This window comes from Dermacentor silvarum, chromosome 11 (genome assembly GCF_013339745.2).
Source record: "Dermacentor silvarum isolate Dsil-2018 chromosome 11, BIME_Dsil_1.4, whole genome shotgun sequence".
NCBI lineage: Eukaryota > Metazoa > Arthropoda > Arachnida > Ixodida > Ixodidae > Dermacentor > Dermacentor silvarum.
Window position 1 is genome coordinate 104366193 of NC_051164.1, and position 15978 is coordinate 104382170.

Consider the following 15978-nt stretch of genomic DNA (forward strand, 5'->3'; position numbering starts at 1 on the left):
TTCTCTCGCGTTGCGACAGAACTGTCAGTCTCCAAAGAAGGCCTTGTGTTAAGAGGCACGCGGATAGTACTGCCAGCACAACTTCACACAAAGGCGGTGCACCTTGCACATCGAGGCCACCAAGGCATTGTCAAGACAAAACAGCTGTTGCGTGAGAAGGTGTGGTTCTCAGGGATAGACTCTCTAGTGGACCAGACAGTTAAGAGCTGCCTGGCATGCCAAGCTAACACACCAGTACACCATCGAGACCCTTTGCCAATTCAGGAGCTTCCTCAAGGCCCGTGGACAGAACTGTTGTTAGATTTTGCTGGCCCTTTCCCTGATGGCAAGTATGCCATGGTAGTTGTGGATGATTTCTCCAAGTACGCAGTCGTTCGCATCTTACACACTCTTGCAGCACCTACAGTCATCAAGCAACTGCGCACTATATTCGCTCAGTTCGGCTGCCCGGAAATTGTAAAGTCAGACAATGGGCCCACCCTTTCAGAGTGAGGGTTTTGCAGAGTTTGCTAGCGAGCTTGGATTCAAGCATCACCGCATCACTCCACGGTGGCCAGAGGCTAACGGGGAAGTCGATCGATTCATGCGCACCCTCAAGAAGTCGATACTCGCAAGTCGTGTCAGCCACTTGGATTGGACCAATGAGCTTCAGTCATTCCTCCTGGCTTACAGGTCCACACCCCACGGTTCCACAGGAAAGTCTCCGTTTGAACTTCTATTTGGGAGACCCATGAGGAATCTTCTACCGACACTTGCTGCTGATACTCAGAACTCAGCTCACTCTGAGGCGAGACAGAATGACACCCAAAGAAAAGCATACAACAAGCAGTACGTCGATTCTCGGAGACACACCAGTCACAACCAGCTGCATGTTGGACAACAAGTCCTCTGCAAACAAGACAGGTCAACAAGTTCTCGTCTTACTATGACCCCCACCCATACACAATCACCAAAGTCACTGGCTCCAAAATCACAGCGTCCAGAGATGGAGTGTCGATTTGTCGCAACTCTAGCTTCTTCAAAGATGCGAGCACAGTTCAAATGGAACGACACCACGACCAGCCCGACATGCCAGATCTGGACGATGCAGCTGTGCCAAGTAACAGCGACCTTCCAAGCCACAGCACAGCTACTCCTGGTGAAGCTCCACCAGTAACTACCAAGACCGCCTCACAGCGTTACCCCCAACGAACAAGGCAACGACCTGAGCGCCTGAAAGACTATGTGTGAACAAAAGTGCATTTTTCTTTTTCTACTGTGTGTTTGAACAAAACTGAATTTTCCTTCCCTGAGGGGATGATGTAGTGTCCATGCATAGCACCTTTTGTAATGTAGGAAGGCAACCCTGGTAGAGAGCAAGGGGAGCTTCCAAGATGGCTGCGATGTAGCACAAATAAACCGGTGCGCGTTTCCGACACAATCGGTCGTAATCAGTCTTATTACGCCACCTACGGCACGTTACAGGCGGATAGGCAGCATGGTAAGATTAAACAGCGTGGGCGAGAGCACTGAGCCCTGAGGGTTGCCTCTTTGCGGGTGCTTTGTCATGCCCAAGGCAGTGGCTTCCAGCTCTATCATGTACGTTCGGTCGCACAGAAAGCCTCTGTGCTCGCATGCTTCCGTATGTTTCCGCATACGGTGTTTGCAAACACTTTCAGAATAGCGTCGTAGCGTGGACCTGTAATGCTAACGCGTTCTGCTTTTAAAGGCGAAGCTTAAGCGTCTCCCAAGTTATTGATATGTCACAATAAATACAAACATTAGACATAGTTACCTGGACGCTTAATGTCCGGTCTGCTCACACCAGTACACGGTTGCTTGGCAGGAACGATAATGTGTGTGTGCTAGGAGCGCGTGCTAGGGCAGCGGAGGACTGAATGCTGCGCTATAGCTCTGTTGCCCGCAATGCTTTCCACAGTCCTAAAACAACTATACAGGACACCATGTTCAAACTTAGAGAACATTCGGAGAATGTTAAGCGCCATGCATCCCGAAACGTTACCTTTCATTGCTTAATGAAGAGCGTCGCAAATAATTACTACCCCCTACCCTACCCCCCCCCCCCCCCCCCATTTTCATGTTTTATATGAGGTTCGCAGTTGGTTTTCTCGGTGTCCTCGGCGAACTAAACTAGGTGGCTCATCTTTATTTGGCGAAAATAAGGGGAACATAACGAGTAATGTGTAGACAAAGTTCAAACTGAGTCGGTTTATTGCGGCTTTTGCAATAAACTACGTATGCAAGTGTTCTGGACAGTTATGAGTTGGTTTTAGGAGCTGCGCAGTATTTAGCCCGTTTCCCAAGCAGAGCAATAGATGCGAATAAAATTTAATTTAGCGAACATAAGTAACCGCTATGGCAAATTTGTGTCCCAAGCTTAAAGCGTGGGGATCAAATACAGTCTTTGTAAAAAAATTTTTAACAAGTGCGCAAAAGCGCTTGATCGCCAATTCAGGCTGTGTTTTCCAGCGTCCTGAGGGAACTTTACCTTTAACCTAGATTATATTTCGTGAAAATAAGGGAAGCGTTATGGGTTATGTATACGCGATGTTCAAAGTGTTTCGGTCTGTTGGGGCTATTTCGAAATAACGCGTATTCAAGCGCTCCGTAGCGCTATACGGGAGTTTTATGAGAGGCCCAAAATTTGGCCCACTGCCCTGGCAGTACTGCGAATGCCACCGAAGTAAAAATTAGCGGGAATGGGGGGAACGCAACTGCAAATGTGTGTGGATAAAATACAGCGTTTGCAAAAAAATGCAAGTGATAGAAAGTGTTGTATGATCATTGTCAGCTATGCTTCCTTGTTATTCGATATAACTCTACATTACCCGAATTTATTCTTGTCGGATATCGGAGTCATCTTAAGTACAATGGTTGAAGAAATATTCACGTTACTCGCTCAGTTGAAAGCATTATAAATAGTGATTGAAACCTCAGATTTGCTGCTTTCTTTATTGCAATATGGGAAGTTCGTAAAGTTAGCTTCGCCGGTGTCCTCGGTGAACAACACAGAGTGCCTTGTCTCTACTTGTTTGAAATGAGGGGCTGGATTTTGGTAATATGTATGCAGAGTTCAAGAGAGCGAGAGAGAGAGAGAAAGGCAAAGGAAAGACAGAGAGGTAAACCAAAGGATACCTCCGGTTGGCTACCCTGTACCGGGGAAGGGGGAAAGGGATGCGATAGATGAAAGAAACAGAATATGAAAAGAAAAGAAGAGGGCAGCTTGCCCTTGTGGTGCAAGGCTGAAGTTAACAGTGGAGCTGGTGATCGACCTAGCTTCTTCAAGGTTTTACTAGGGTTGGCTAAGTGTTGCTAGGTATGGTACTCCGAATCGGCTCGCCGCCGACGTGTGGTTTCTCGCTTGGCCACGCGACGCGCTTCAAGATGAGCGGCTTCTGCTTCGGGTGTCCGGATCTTCTTTGGTCGTCCCACGTCAAGGGTACATGTACTCGCCACAGAGTTAACGAGAGTTCTGCCACCGTCGCGGCGGCTGCGAGTTTTATCTCCCCGGTGACGTCACGGCCAAGCTGCGCCTCTACACTTGCCGGGGCGTGGCTGGTCGAAACCTGCCGAGCCGCCGCCAGAGGCGGCTGCTGTAGCCACGGGCACCGCACGCGTTCGGCGCGAACGCGGGGAAACGGGGAAACGCGGATGGCGTCGGCAGCAGCTCTGCGCGTTGCCTCATTGGTGCTGCTACAGTTTCTTTCTTTCTCTCTCTCGTTCTCATTTTCTCTTTCTCTCTCCGGAGCATAGCGCGCGCAGCGCGCATGCTTTCCTTCCCTCTCCTTAACGTCCCTTGTCAAGGCAACATGTGCACGGCACGGAGAGGAGGTGAAGCACACGCCGCTCCGCGAGGTGGCTGCTAAGCAACGCGCAGTGATGTCATCGCTCAACGATGCTTTTTTAGATCGACGAGCACAGTATTGCGGACATCTTAAACAGCTTCGCTGTTAAAGAAAATGCCCACACACAAAAAAGAACTGTTTCTGTTCGCGCTGTAACAGTCTGCGAAGGCTTTCCATAATATTACACAGTGTCAACGTCCCACTAAGGCAGATTTCAAATTGTGTGCTCCAATTACGCCGTTAGTATAGTAAAGTACGCATGCAAGTGATCTGGAACGCTATAAGTGTGTTTCACGAACAAAGCAGAATTCCTCGTGTGGTTCCTGGGAGAACTATAAACGCAACCGAGGTCATAGCAAAAAAAAAAAAAAAAAAAAAAAAAAAAAAAAAGGGACGGGGGATATATAATGGCCATCGCTCTGGCGGAGTAAAATTTGGGTCGATGAATTAGCGCGCCTTGGTAAAAGTTCGTGAACAGCTGCTTGAAAATGTTCTATGCGGTCAATGTTTCTAACGGGCCGGTCATGTACGGGAAACCTTTTAAAGTATGTGATTTATTGACAGATGCCTGAAAGTATTATTGCAACTGCTCGAAAGAAACAGCTTCGCTAGAAATTGTGTAGGGATTCCGCAAGGTCACACAAGTCTGATGTATTTTTGGTTGATTGATTGTTTGATTTATTAATTGATTGAATCATTCATTCATTAAGTCACTCATGAAAACCATTATTCACAGTGATGGCATGTGTTCTAAGAGGTTGGAGGGCAACCCCTCAAGGGGAGGACGCCGGCATGCTTTGAGAAGGCAGGGAATATATATTTCTTTCTTTTGTTGTCGATTTTTCAAACCGCCACAACTTACCATATTTGACACACTGTAGTCGCAGATGTTTTCGCAGGAGCTGCTCTTTCTGTCGGCCTTTTCTCGTCATGGAAGTACGATAACTAATAATGTGGATGTTAGGCCAAGCTTCAACGCAGCGTTGATAGAAAGCGCTGGCAGGATTCCACGTGCTTTGTAAAAAAAGAGCATATTATTTGGTAGTGCATCACTTTTTTCTTTATTGCTTTTTTGACAATATACATAGATGAAGCACTAGTGACGTTGCATTCTGTTGAAGGGTTAATACTTCAGAGCTGTCCCCGGAGGTAGCCGTTAGAGAAAGCTAGAAGCCGTCTCTTCCTTCCAGTTCGAATCTCTGCTTTTTAATCATAGGAGTTTGCAGGAGGTATGCTCGTTTCAATGATGTGATGGTCGATTAGAGCGTGCGACGCCAAGGACAATTAGTGGGCTGGTGCGTGGCAGTCTGCGCTGGGCACAACGTAGCTCTTGGCGAACTCGAGCGTGTTGTTGTACAGGTGGCCGTTGGGGCCGGTCAGCTCGTGGTCCTTGTCCAAATTGTAGTCACCACACAGACCGCACAGCTTTCCACGGTAGAATGGAGCCACCTAAAAAAATAAGAATGGTAGATAACGTTGACCACCGTCCATCGCTTTTCCTAGCCTCTGATCAAAGGTCAAGTGGAAGCAGACATTATACAATAGGAATCTACCAGCGAGGACATATAAAATTGTTCGTGTGCTATAAGTTTTATTTACTGACTTCATTTCCGAAACGTTTCTCCTGAACCACGTTCAGTATTAACAAACTGTATCTTCTGTAAATGTCGCTCGTGATTCTAATTTCGTCATGAGTAAGCAGCGTGTGATCGGAGGTTGACGGGTACTGTAACATCCCGCGTACGCGCCGCGGTTGCTGACATCTATGGCATTGTTCTGTTGAGCATAAAGGTGCAGGTTCGAATCCCGCCAATGGCAGCCGTATTCAGATGGGCCCGCAATTGAGAAATGTTCGCGCACGCGCTTTTGGTGCACGCCCATTTACCCTTTGTGCAAGGTCGTCAAAAGTATTCTAAAGCCCACTCGACTAGGGTGCCTTTCATAGCTACTGTGTTCCTCTGGTGCGTAAAACCATGTAGATCGACATCAGGCACCCCTTTATCTGCTATTCGCGAAAGAAATGTTCTCACGTTCATGAACTCTTCGAATCTCATACGCTTTTCCTCAAACATATGCACCTTTAGAAGCCTTAGTTACCATTGCTACCTATTTAACATGGAGCACATCCACTTATAGCAAAGGCATCACGTCTTGTCCTATTCCTTGGTTGTTCCACGATGCATTTTGGTACACAGTTCACGTCTAAGACAATTCCTGCCACGCGGCATGTTTAGGGACGTTGCCGTAGCAGAGACGTGGCCAGTTAGACTATTGGCTGCAATAGCCTTATAAAAGACGCTTCGCTCGGTCGACGGCGATGTCTGTAGTCGAGTGCACCGTAAATGGTCATACGGCCTGCTTTAAATATAAGAAGCAAACGTTTATGGCAACTACTAGAACACGTAAGTGGTGTGGCACATGTCGGAAATACTGTATTATCAAGCCAAATGATGTACTGGTGACAGCGTACGAAAACATTACTCTTTTCACACACTGCTACGCAAACAAGGACTGTATTTCAACGTGTCATGCGATAAGAGTACTTCAAGTTTACTAATAGAGCAGAACACCCGACCGTTGAAAAGCCTAAAATTGAAGGAAGGCGTAACTCTTGTGCAGAGTACTGTTTCAACAGCACGAAATTAAAAAAAAAAGAAACTTCAGTGCCATTATACTCTGTTAAGGTGGATGACCAGTAAAACTGTGTACGGGGTAAATTAACACTACACAGCTTCACTGGTAATCCACCTTGTCAGAGTGGAATGATCATCATCAGGGGTCAGAGATTTGGGAATGCCAAACGTATGTGGCAATGTTTTCTAGTTGAAAAGTCTCCAGCCTGCAAGAATAGAAGTATGAGCTGAGAGTTCGAAAGTGTGAATTATTAAATGTTGCTGCAAGAGATTTGTGAGGTGACCTTCTTTAATACCATGACATATATAACGTAGTTCCTAGAAAGTGTTACAGAGCACACAAGCACAACATACACAGGATCCGTCCGTGTACACACACACACACACACACACACACACACACACACACACACACACACACACACACACACACACACACACACACACACACACACACCACACACACACACACACACACACACACACACACACACACACACACACACACACACACACACACACACACACACACACACACACACACACACACACACACACACACACACACACACACACACACACACACACACACACACACACACACACACACACACACACACACACACACACACACACACACACACACACACACACACGCACGCACGCACGCACACGCGCACACGCGCACACGCGCACACGCGCACACGCGCACACGCGCACACGCGCACACGCGCACACGCGCACACGCGCACACGCGCACACACACACACACACACACACACACACGCACGCACACGCGCACACGCGCACACGCACGCACACGCACACGCACACGCACACACACACACCTAGTCAACGCAACACTTTAGAATCAAAGGCCAACTGCAACTAAACCTACTTCAGCAGAAAAAATGCCTAGTTTCAAATAGCGTATAGATATAATGCAGCCTTCGTGCAATATGTTACATGTGAAATTCGAGTCTTGCGTCAAGAAGCCCTAGCAAAAATGCTAACGAATTAAAAGAAAAACAATCGTTTTCCCTACACCTGCTATTATTGCGATAGCAATTATATGGACACTCCAAAGCAGATTTCTGCCGTCGGCGTCGCCGTCGCCGTCGCTGTCGCCGTCGCTGTCGCCGTCGCTGTCGCCGTCGCTGTCGCCGTCGCCGTCGCCGTGAGGTTCCGTATGACGTCAATGGAGATGAAATCGTCGCCGCGCGCCGCCGAACGCTGTATGTGCGAGTGAAAGGGCGCGAGGGACGCGCGCTTTCACGGGGAGTGAACGCATGGCGGAGAAAAACGGGCGTTCTGTGCCGTGCTCCCTTAAGGGCTGCAGAAGTAGGCGTCTCTTTTCTCCTTTACAATCACCATATATGTAGAGCAAACGCGCCTTCTTCTGACGCACGAAAGGCCGTGGGGGGGAGGGGGAGGGAAGGGAGGCGACGTTTAGCTGCGGCACCAAGTGCCTATTTATATCAGAGGCTCCGGCAACACTCACGAACGCCGCACGCATTTTGTGCGAACGCGGGCAAAACGCCGACGGCGTCGACAACAGTTCTGCGTGTTGCCGGTGCTGCTCCATGCCCAAGTTTATACAGCTGATAAAGCTACTATAATTACTCCGTATAGCTCTCTACAAATTTGCTATCGCAATTGATGCTTCGCCTTTCAGGTGAAACTGCGACAACTTTTTATTATAACGTTGCACTTGAGGAATGTCAGTCGACATCACCGCGACATTGCTCATAGTTTAGAAGTCAACGTATTTCTAAAGCATATAAGCGAATAGCTTTCTTTGGCTCTTTCGCCCGTTTTCGAATCGGACTTTTACCACCCATGGACCTGGCACGTGCCTTTGGCGGGGCGCGTATGGGGCGCATTTGTCGCGAGCTGGAACCCTTTGCTTAAATGACGTGATTGAAGGAAAAATAGTTTTCTCTACATGTGTTCATGTGATAGTTCGCTCGCAATGCTAACTGAATATACAGACAAAATTTCCAGACTAACCAGAGCAAGAACGGAGGCTTTTCAAGGTGGCGTATACTGACAACGTCTGCAAACGGTTGGCTCCATTAGCAGTAGGAAAGACGGTGAGGTGCGAATGGTGATTTGATAACTGCAGTGAATCAAGAAACTGGAAGTTCGGCGGCCACCAGTGTTTGCGTAAGTGCAGGAATTATAGCAAACTTATATGAACCAGTGTTGCCAATAAGCAACTAACCCGCGATACGAGCAGCCAAATTTAGCAGAACACCCGCTAAATGCAGGCAGCAATATGGGCTGCGATCGCGCAAACAGCTCGCTTTCTGCACGTTCGGTTTGACTGCTACGTCACAAATGTGGGAATTCTGCGGTACCGCTCCACTGTCTGACGGCCGCTGACGCAATCACAATTCTGATCAATTCAGAGAGGGCAAGCGAAGGAACGGAAAAGCGAGCTGTTTGCGCGATCGCACCCCTGGTTCACGTTCAAAGCGTTCTATTGCGTCTAAAAAAAGAAAACGAAAAACGCTTAACCTTCCACGTGGCCGCGCAGCGCTTGAAACAGCGAAGCTGGGCGATCGTAGCCCAGCATTTTCGGGAAGTGCGCACGAACTTTTCATCTTATTACTCATAAATGATGATAATTTCTTTTCGCGCGTCTCGGACTTACGGCCGTCACTGCGCGTTCTATAGCGCAGCTTGCAACACCGACACCGCGTTCCAGGATGATAAGTGGTTCTTGAGGGAAAGGGAAAGGTTGGCGCTATCTTCTGCAGCCCTTGAGGGAGCACGGCTCAGCGCCAGCGTTCCAGGAGACCCGCTACGTGAATGCGTCTCTCTCTCTCGCTCTCTCATAGCCCACAAAACCTCTTCACCTCTCAGAGAAAGAGCGTATGAACGCGCCAGCTGTGGACGAAGACGACGACGCTCGAACACAATCATATGGTTCGCATAAATGCATGTTCTGCAGGTGTGGCTGTATAGCCTAGTGGTTACGACGCTCTCTTTGGGACCGAGGGTACGCGGGTTCTGATCCCGCCTCGGCAAGAAAGTTTATTCTTTTCGTTCTTTGTAGTTTCTTGCTACGCATCACAAATGACGGCTGACTTAAACAGCTTCGCTGTTAAAATAGGAAGACCAAAGATAGTCGGCCGGTGGTGGTTCTCCGGCGTCGATTTAGCTGTCGCAATGGGCGCTCGGAAGGTTGCTCGTTTTTGTACAAGTCCTAGTTATTGAAGGACCGCTAAATCTCTGAGGGCTTTCTGAAATTGTAATTTCCTGGTTGTTAAGAGAAAAACAATGGCCTTACTAACCTCGACCGCGAGCATGTTCCAGCCGAATCCCAAGTGGAGGCTGTAAGCCTCGGAGTCCAGCTTGTACCACTTGGTGACCTCCTTGATCCTGAACAGCTCGGCGTCGTGAGATGTGTGGCTGTAGGGATGCTCGGGCGTGATGTCTACTTTGGTTCCGTCTACACACGCCACCAGACCGGGTGCGTCATCAAATGGCAAGATATCAATCATCGTCGTATGGATGAACACCTTCAGTGCTTGCGTTCGATTGTGGAAGGAATGAACAGATTAAATTGAGGACATTTGGGTGGATACACAGCATATACATTAAGTAGGCTGATCACGACAGACAGTATTTCAATGTTTTCATGATATTGCCAGCCCAGTACACTATAGGCGGGTTGATGTTTTCAAAACGACATGTCAATGGTTGCCAGAATTCAGAAATTTGAAGATTGTTCGGTGATCTTTGATTTACCACTAAACCATTAGGATTCCAGAATTTGATGCCTAACGCGGAGCTTTCAACTTATTATTAGTCGTAGACGACTGAAAGATCATTGTTTACACAGTAGTGCTTACATTTAACAGGGTAATGTTTCAATACTGATCGAGTAGCTACCCAGGAAGCCTAGACAATAGCTGAGTTTACAAAAAATCAACTCAAATAACACTCATGCAGGACAACCGTGAAGCATACAAGCTAACATGACTCTGGAAGTAACAAATTGCATCTGTTGGGTGACGCGGACTGATAGTTCATGCAGCCGCATCTCATGTTCATGCAGCCGCAGCTGTGGAGTTGCAATAATAATTACTGAATAATCACAATGATACTCCATTTCCACAATTTTAAGGCGTTATACGAGGTGTGTAGTTGGTTTTCCCGGTATTCTCGGTGAACTATACGAGGGTCGTTGTTAATATTTTGTCGAAGTAGAAAGCATGTTCTGAGTAATTATCTGTAAGTGTTTTGCCCTTGAGCTAATTACGCCTTATCTAGGTACTTTCACGTTGCTGGTTTAGTTATAAACGTTGCAAATAATTGCCGAACTCCTGTTCTTTCTCCATTTTCATGGGTTATACGACATTCATATAGTTTGTTTCCCTGGCGTCATCGGTGAACTCAACTAAGCACCGTGATAATATTTGCCGGAAACAAGGGACGCAACAGTGGTAGTGAACAAAGAAAGTACAAAATGTGCCGTGTTATGGCGGCTTTTTTATTAATTTACGCATGCAAGGGCTCCAATGCGTTAGGAGCGTGTTGTAAGAGCGGCGCAAGATTGAGCCCACTGCACATGTAGAAATACAAATGCCACCGAAAATTGAATGTACCTTCCTTGAAAATTTGTGTGCGATGTTTTATGCGTGTGCATGATATGCAGTCTTCGTAAAAGAATTCTTCAGCATGTGCTCGAAAGCAGTCTATGGTCATTTTACGCTGTTTTGCATTTTTGCGAGCGAAAATTATGTTTAAAAAGTTTATATTTGGTGAAAATAAGGGGAACTTTATGGGTTATGCATACGCTAACTCAAAAGCGTTTTGGTTACATGCTGCGTTTGCAACAAAATCAAGTATCCAAGCGCTCCGGATGGTTGTAAGAGAGTTTTGCGAGTTGCGCAAGGTTTAGCCTGTGCCCGCCAGGTTCCACGAGCTATGTAAATATGAACACTTGGACGACCAGTTTATCACTTCGTTCTTTATTGCTTTTTTTTTTACAATATACATAGATGAAGCACTAATGACATTGCATTTTGCTGAAACAGTAATACTTGAGAGCAGTCCCCGGAGGAAGCCGTTAGAGAAAGCTGGAAGCCTTCTCTTCTTCCCAGTTCGACTCTCTGCTTTTTAATCATAGAAGTTTGCGATGTGATGGTCTATTAAAGCGTGCGCCGCCAAGGACAATTAGTGGGCTGGTGCGTGGCAGTCCGCGTTGGGCACAACGTAGCTCTTGGCGAACTCGAGCGTGTTGTTGTACAGGTGGCCGTCGGGACCTGTCAGCTCGTGGTCCTTGTCCAGATTGTAATCACCACACAGACCACACAGCTTTCCACGGTAGAACGGAGCCACCTAAAAAATAAGAACGTAGATAACGTTGACCACCGTCCTTCGCTTTTCCTAGCCTCCGATGAAGGGTCAAGTCGAAGCAGACATTACACAAAAGGAATCTACCAGCGAAGGCATATAAAATTGTTCGTGTGCAATAAGTTTAATTTACTGACTTAATTTGCGAAAAGTTTCTCCTGAACCACGTTCAGCATTCCCAAACTGTATCTTCTTTAAATGCCTCTCATGATTCTAATCTCCTCATGTGTTAGCAGCGTGTGATCGGAGGCCGATGGAACTGTATCATCCAGTGTACGCGCCGCGGTTTCTGACATCTATGGCATTGTGCTGTTGAGCATAAACATGCAGGTTCGAATCCCGCCAACGGCGGCCATATTCAAATGGCCCCGAGATTGAGATATGTTCAGGCACGCGCTTTTGGTGCATGCTCATTTACCCTGAGTGCATGGCCGGCGAAAGTATTCTGAAGCCCATTCGAGTAGGGCGTCTGTCATAGCTACTATATTCCTATGGTGCGTTAAACCATATCGATCAACGTGAGGCTTGCTTTTACCCTTTTATTTTCTATTAGCGAGGGAAATGCTCTGACGTTCAAAAACTCTTCGATTATCATATGATTTTCATCAAAAATATACACCTCTATTAGCCTATTTTACCCTTGGTGCGTCTGTAACATCGAGAACATCCACTCACAGCAAAGACATCACGGCTTGTCCTATTCATCGGTTGTTCCACGGCACATTTTGGTATCCAGTTCATGTCTAAGACAATTGCTGCCACGCGGCGTCTTTAGGGACGTATCCGTATATTTATAGCAGTGACGTGGTCAACTAGACTATTGATTGGGATAGCCTTATCAAGGGCACTTAGCTCTGTCTACGACGATGTCTATAGGCCCAGTGTACCTTAAATGGTCATATGACCTGCTTTAAATATACGAAGCAAACGTTTATGGCAACTACTCCATTCCCGCGTAGATTCGCAAGTTCGAATAGTAATAGATACAACCCCTAGACCCCGGCAGCAGGGTGGCTCATGCCGAAAATGATGTTAAGGTGACAGTGTAAGAAAGCATTATTCTTTTTAGAGACTTATGCGCAAACAACTACTGCATTTCAACGTGTCATGAGTACTTCAAGAATACTAAGAGAGCAGAACCCCAGACCGCTGAAAAACCTGAAATTGAAAGAAGACATAACTCTTGTGTAGAGTACCGTTTCAACTATGCCTCTCAATGCAAGAAGTTAAACATAGGAATATAAGAGATAGTCGGCAAGCGGTGGTTCTCCGGCGTCTTATTAGCTGTTGCCATGGGCACTCAATGTGTTGGTATTTTTTGTATAAGTTCCAGTTATTGAAGGACAACTAAATCTCTGAGGGCTTTCTCAAATTATAATTTCCTAGTTGTTAGGAGAAAAAGAATTGCCTTGCTAACCTCGACCACGAGCATGTTTCCGCCGAATCCCAAGTGGAGGCCGTATGACTCGGAGTCCAGCTTGTACCACTTGGTGGCCTCCTTCTTGATCCTGAACAGCTCAGCGTCGTGAGAGGTGTGACTGTAGGGATGCTCGGGCGCGATGTCTACTTTGGTTCCGTCTACGTGCACCACCAGACCGGAGTCATCTTCCAATGGCAAGATGTCAATCATTGTCGTGTGGATGAACACCTTGAGTGCCTGCGTTCGATTATGGAAAGAAGGAAAAGATTCAATGTATGACATTTTGGAGGATACACATTTGATCTGAAGTATACGTAATTAGGCTGTTGACGATAGCATTTCAATGTTTTTATAATATTACCGGCCAAGTACACTGTACGTGGGTTGATGGTTTCAAAATGACATGTCAATAGTTGCTATAATTCAGAACTTTGAAGATTGTTCGGTGATCTTTGATCAACCACTAAACCATTAGCACTCCAGTATGTGATGCCTAACGCGAAGATTTGAACTTCTTACTAGTCGTAGGCGACTGAAAGATCATTGTTTACACACCAGTGCTTACATTTAGCAGGGTCATGTTTCAATACCAATCGAGGAAGCCTAGACAATAGCCAAGTTTACAAAAAAGCAACTCAAATAACACTCATGCAGGACAACCGTGAAGCATACAAGCTAATATGACTCTGGAGGTAACAAATTGCGTCTGTTGTGTGACGCGGACTGATAGTTCATGCAGCCGCATCTCATGTTTTAATCCATACAGGTTGCTTTTCGTGTTGATTGCAGATAGCGTGCATTGACGTCCTGAAACGTTTAGCACAAAACGATTAAGCATGCTCTGACAGAGCATTGCATTGAATAAATATTACTGACGTCCAAAACTTACTTAAAAGTAAGCTGCTCACCAGGAAAACTAGCTCTCAAGGAGACACAACTATACATCTGCGTGGAGACTCGTCGATGCTTATCATTCCTTAATTGGCCAGCCTCTCAGGCTGGTAAATAGGCCGATCTAGCAACCTCATCGTCATAGTGAATAAAACTAGCCGCACAAGGGAATCCAAAGTCAAGTTTTCACATAGAAAATTGTTTTCTTCTTGTATTCGACTGACGAAGACAGGTCCGTTGTCGAAACGTTAGCTCCTGACTTAGGCTACTTTTGTTCGTCTGGTGTAACCAGTTTAAGTCTTCATCTGCAAGTGGCATTTTGGACTTGAACGTCAAAGACACGAATGTAACGTGGACGGTGGAGAAAACTTTGTAATTAAGGCTATATGGTATTTCCTGCTGAATCTTACTTCGAGAGAATCTTCGAGGTCAACGAGCAGCTGACGCTCTCGTTTAAGTTGGCCACTCGGGCCGACTGCTCACCTTGGTGTGCGACGGGTTGTTCGTGGCACGAGCCAGGACCACGAACCTCTTGTTAGGCGAGCAATCGCGGGCGACCACTTTGTAGCAGTCTGTCTCGGGCAGCTGGACCACGGTGCCATCGAAAGTGCGCACGCTGCTAGACTGCAGGTCGCAGTACTCTGCAGCGGAAAAACGTTTTACGATGTTGTGAGATATATACGGGTACTAGAAACAAGGAAACACAAAGTGACTAAACATGGTGCATGTTTGTGCTCTGCAGAAGCAAACAAAGGCGTGTCGACCAAAGTCGACGTGATAGATCGACCTACATGGTATATGTATTGATATGTAGTAAAATTTGAGCAATAAATATGATGAAATGTTGCATAATTGCATGATAATATTGCAATATTTGCATTATTCTTTTTGTTTCATGGTCAGATTGTATTTATTTCTGAACCTTCAATTTCTGTTATTCATTTCGATTTTGTTCATTAGTTTTGCTTACGCGTTTATACAGGGTCATCCAATATGAAAGGGAACGCAGAATTATAGTGTTCAAAGCCGGTAAATTTCCCAGTGGTTGCTTTTAAACAAGTAAAGTTCCATCAGCAGCTTCCCCAAGAGGAGAAAGACATAAGAAATAACAGTAGTCAGTTTCTGAGTTGCACTTCAGCAGGAATAGCAGTTTGAACACAGCTGAGGTGTCCCCTTTCATATTGGTCGAGGGTGTACGTGGACGTTCTCTTCTTTGGCGTCGACTTTGGTTGACACGCCTTTCCTTTTTTGACGAAGAGGCCAGTTGGGCCAATCCTTGAGATTGTGAAGTCCATGGTGTAATGTGATTAATGTTTTACTATATTGAGAGTAATTAGGCCCGTATCGTTGACTTTACCTACTCTGAGACAAATTCTCGCTTTTGGTCTTTTTGAGACCTACACTTTGGTACCGTCTGGGATTCGCTACGACACCGCAATGTAAACAAATTTTTCCTTTTGATAAGAGGTGACATATATACATAGCCAGATTCCAGATACGCCAAACGAGTATGTAGTCAGATCAGAAGGCCTTGTCATGAAAACTTCACCTAAAAAAAGTAGGTGCAATCTCCCGCACCTTGGCGCTTCGTCACTGCTTGCTGCTTTAAGCAGCAATACTTGCCAACTATGATTTAAGGTATTGTTGGCTTTTTTTGCCTGCTATAAATGTTTACCAACTGTTTCTTCTTTACGTTGAAAGAGAATAGCATTTTCAGTGTTAAAAACACAGCTGCAAACAACATAGCCCAGTGAAACGCAAACGATATGAGTGGTCGTGCGTTCTCCGTACTTTAGCGTAGTGTGTAGCACTACGTTCAGCA

General features: G+C 46.3%; 2 protein-coding genes across 2 annotated transcripts in view; both read right to left on the minus strand.

Annotated features, from left to right (window-relative positions):
* LOC119432810 (BMP-binding endothelial regulator protein-like) overlaps positions 1-10002 on the minus strand; it is a 19612-nt gene extending 9610 nt beyond the window's left edge. Inside the window, exon 1 of the mRNA XM_049659428.1 lies at positions 9778-10002. Coding sequence (XP_049515385.1) covers positions 9778-9987 — 210 coding nt within the window. The 5' untranslated portion in view covers positions 9988-10002. The remainder of the gene's footprint in view (positions 1-9777) is intronic.
* A 1629-nt stretch (positions 10003-11631) lies between these two features.
* The window catches only part of LOC119432341 (vitellogenin-6-like), a 40418-nt gene continuing 36071 nt past the window's right edge, over positions 11632-15978 (minus strand). The window contains 3 exon segments of the mRNA XM_049659422.1: positions 11632-11830; positions 13263-13502; positions 14640-14797. Coding sequence (XP_049515379.1) covers positions 11666-11830; positions 13263-13502; positions 14640-14797 — 563 coding nt within the window. The 3' untranslated portion in view covers positions 11632-11665.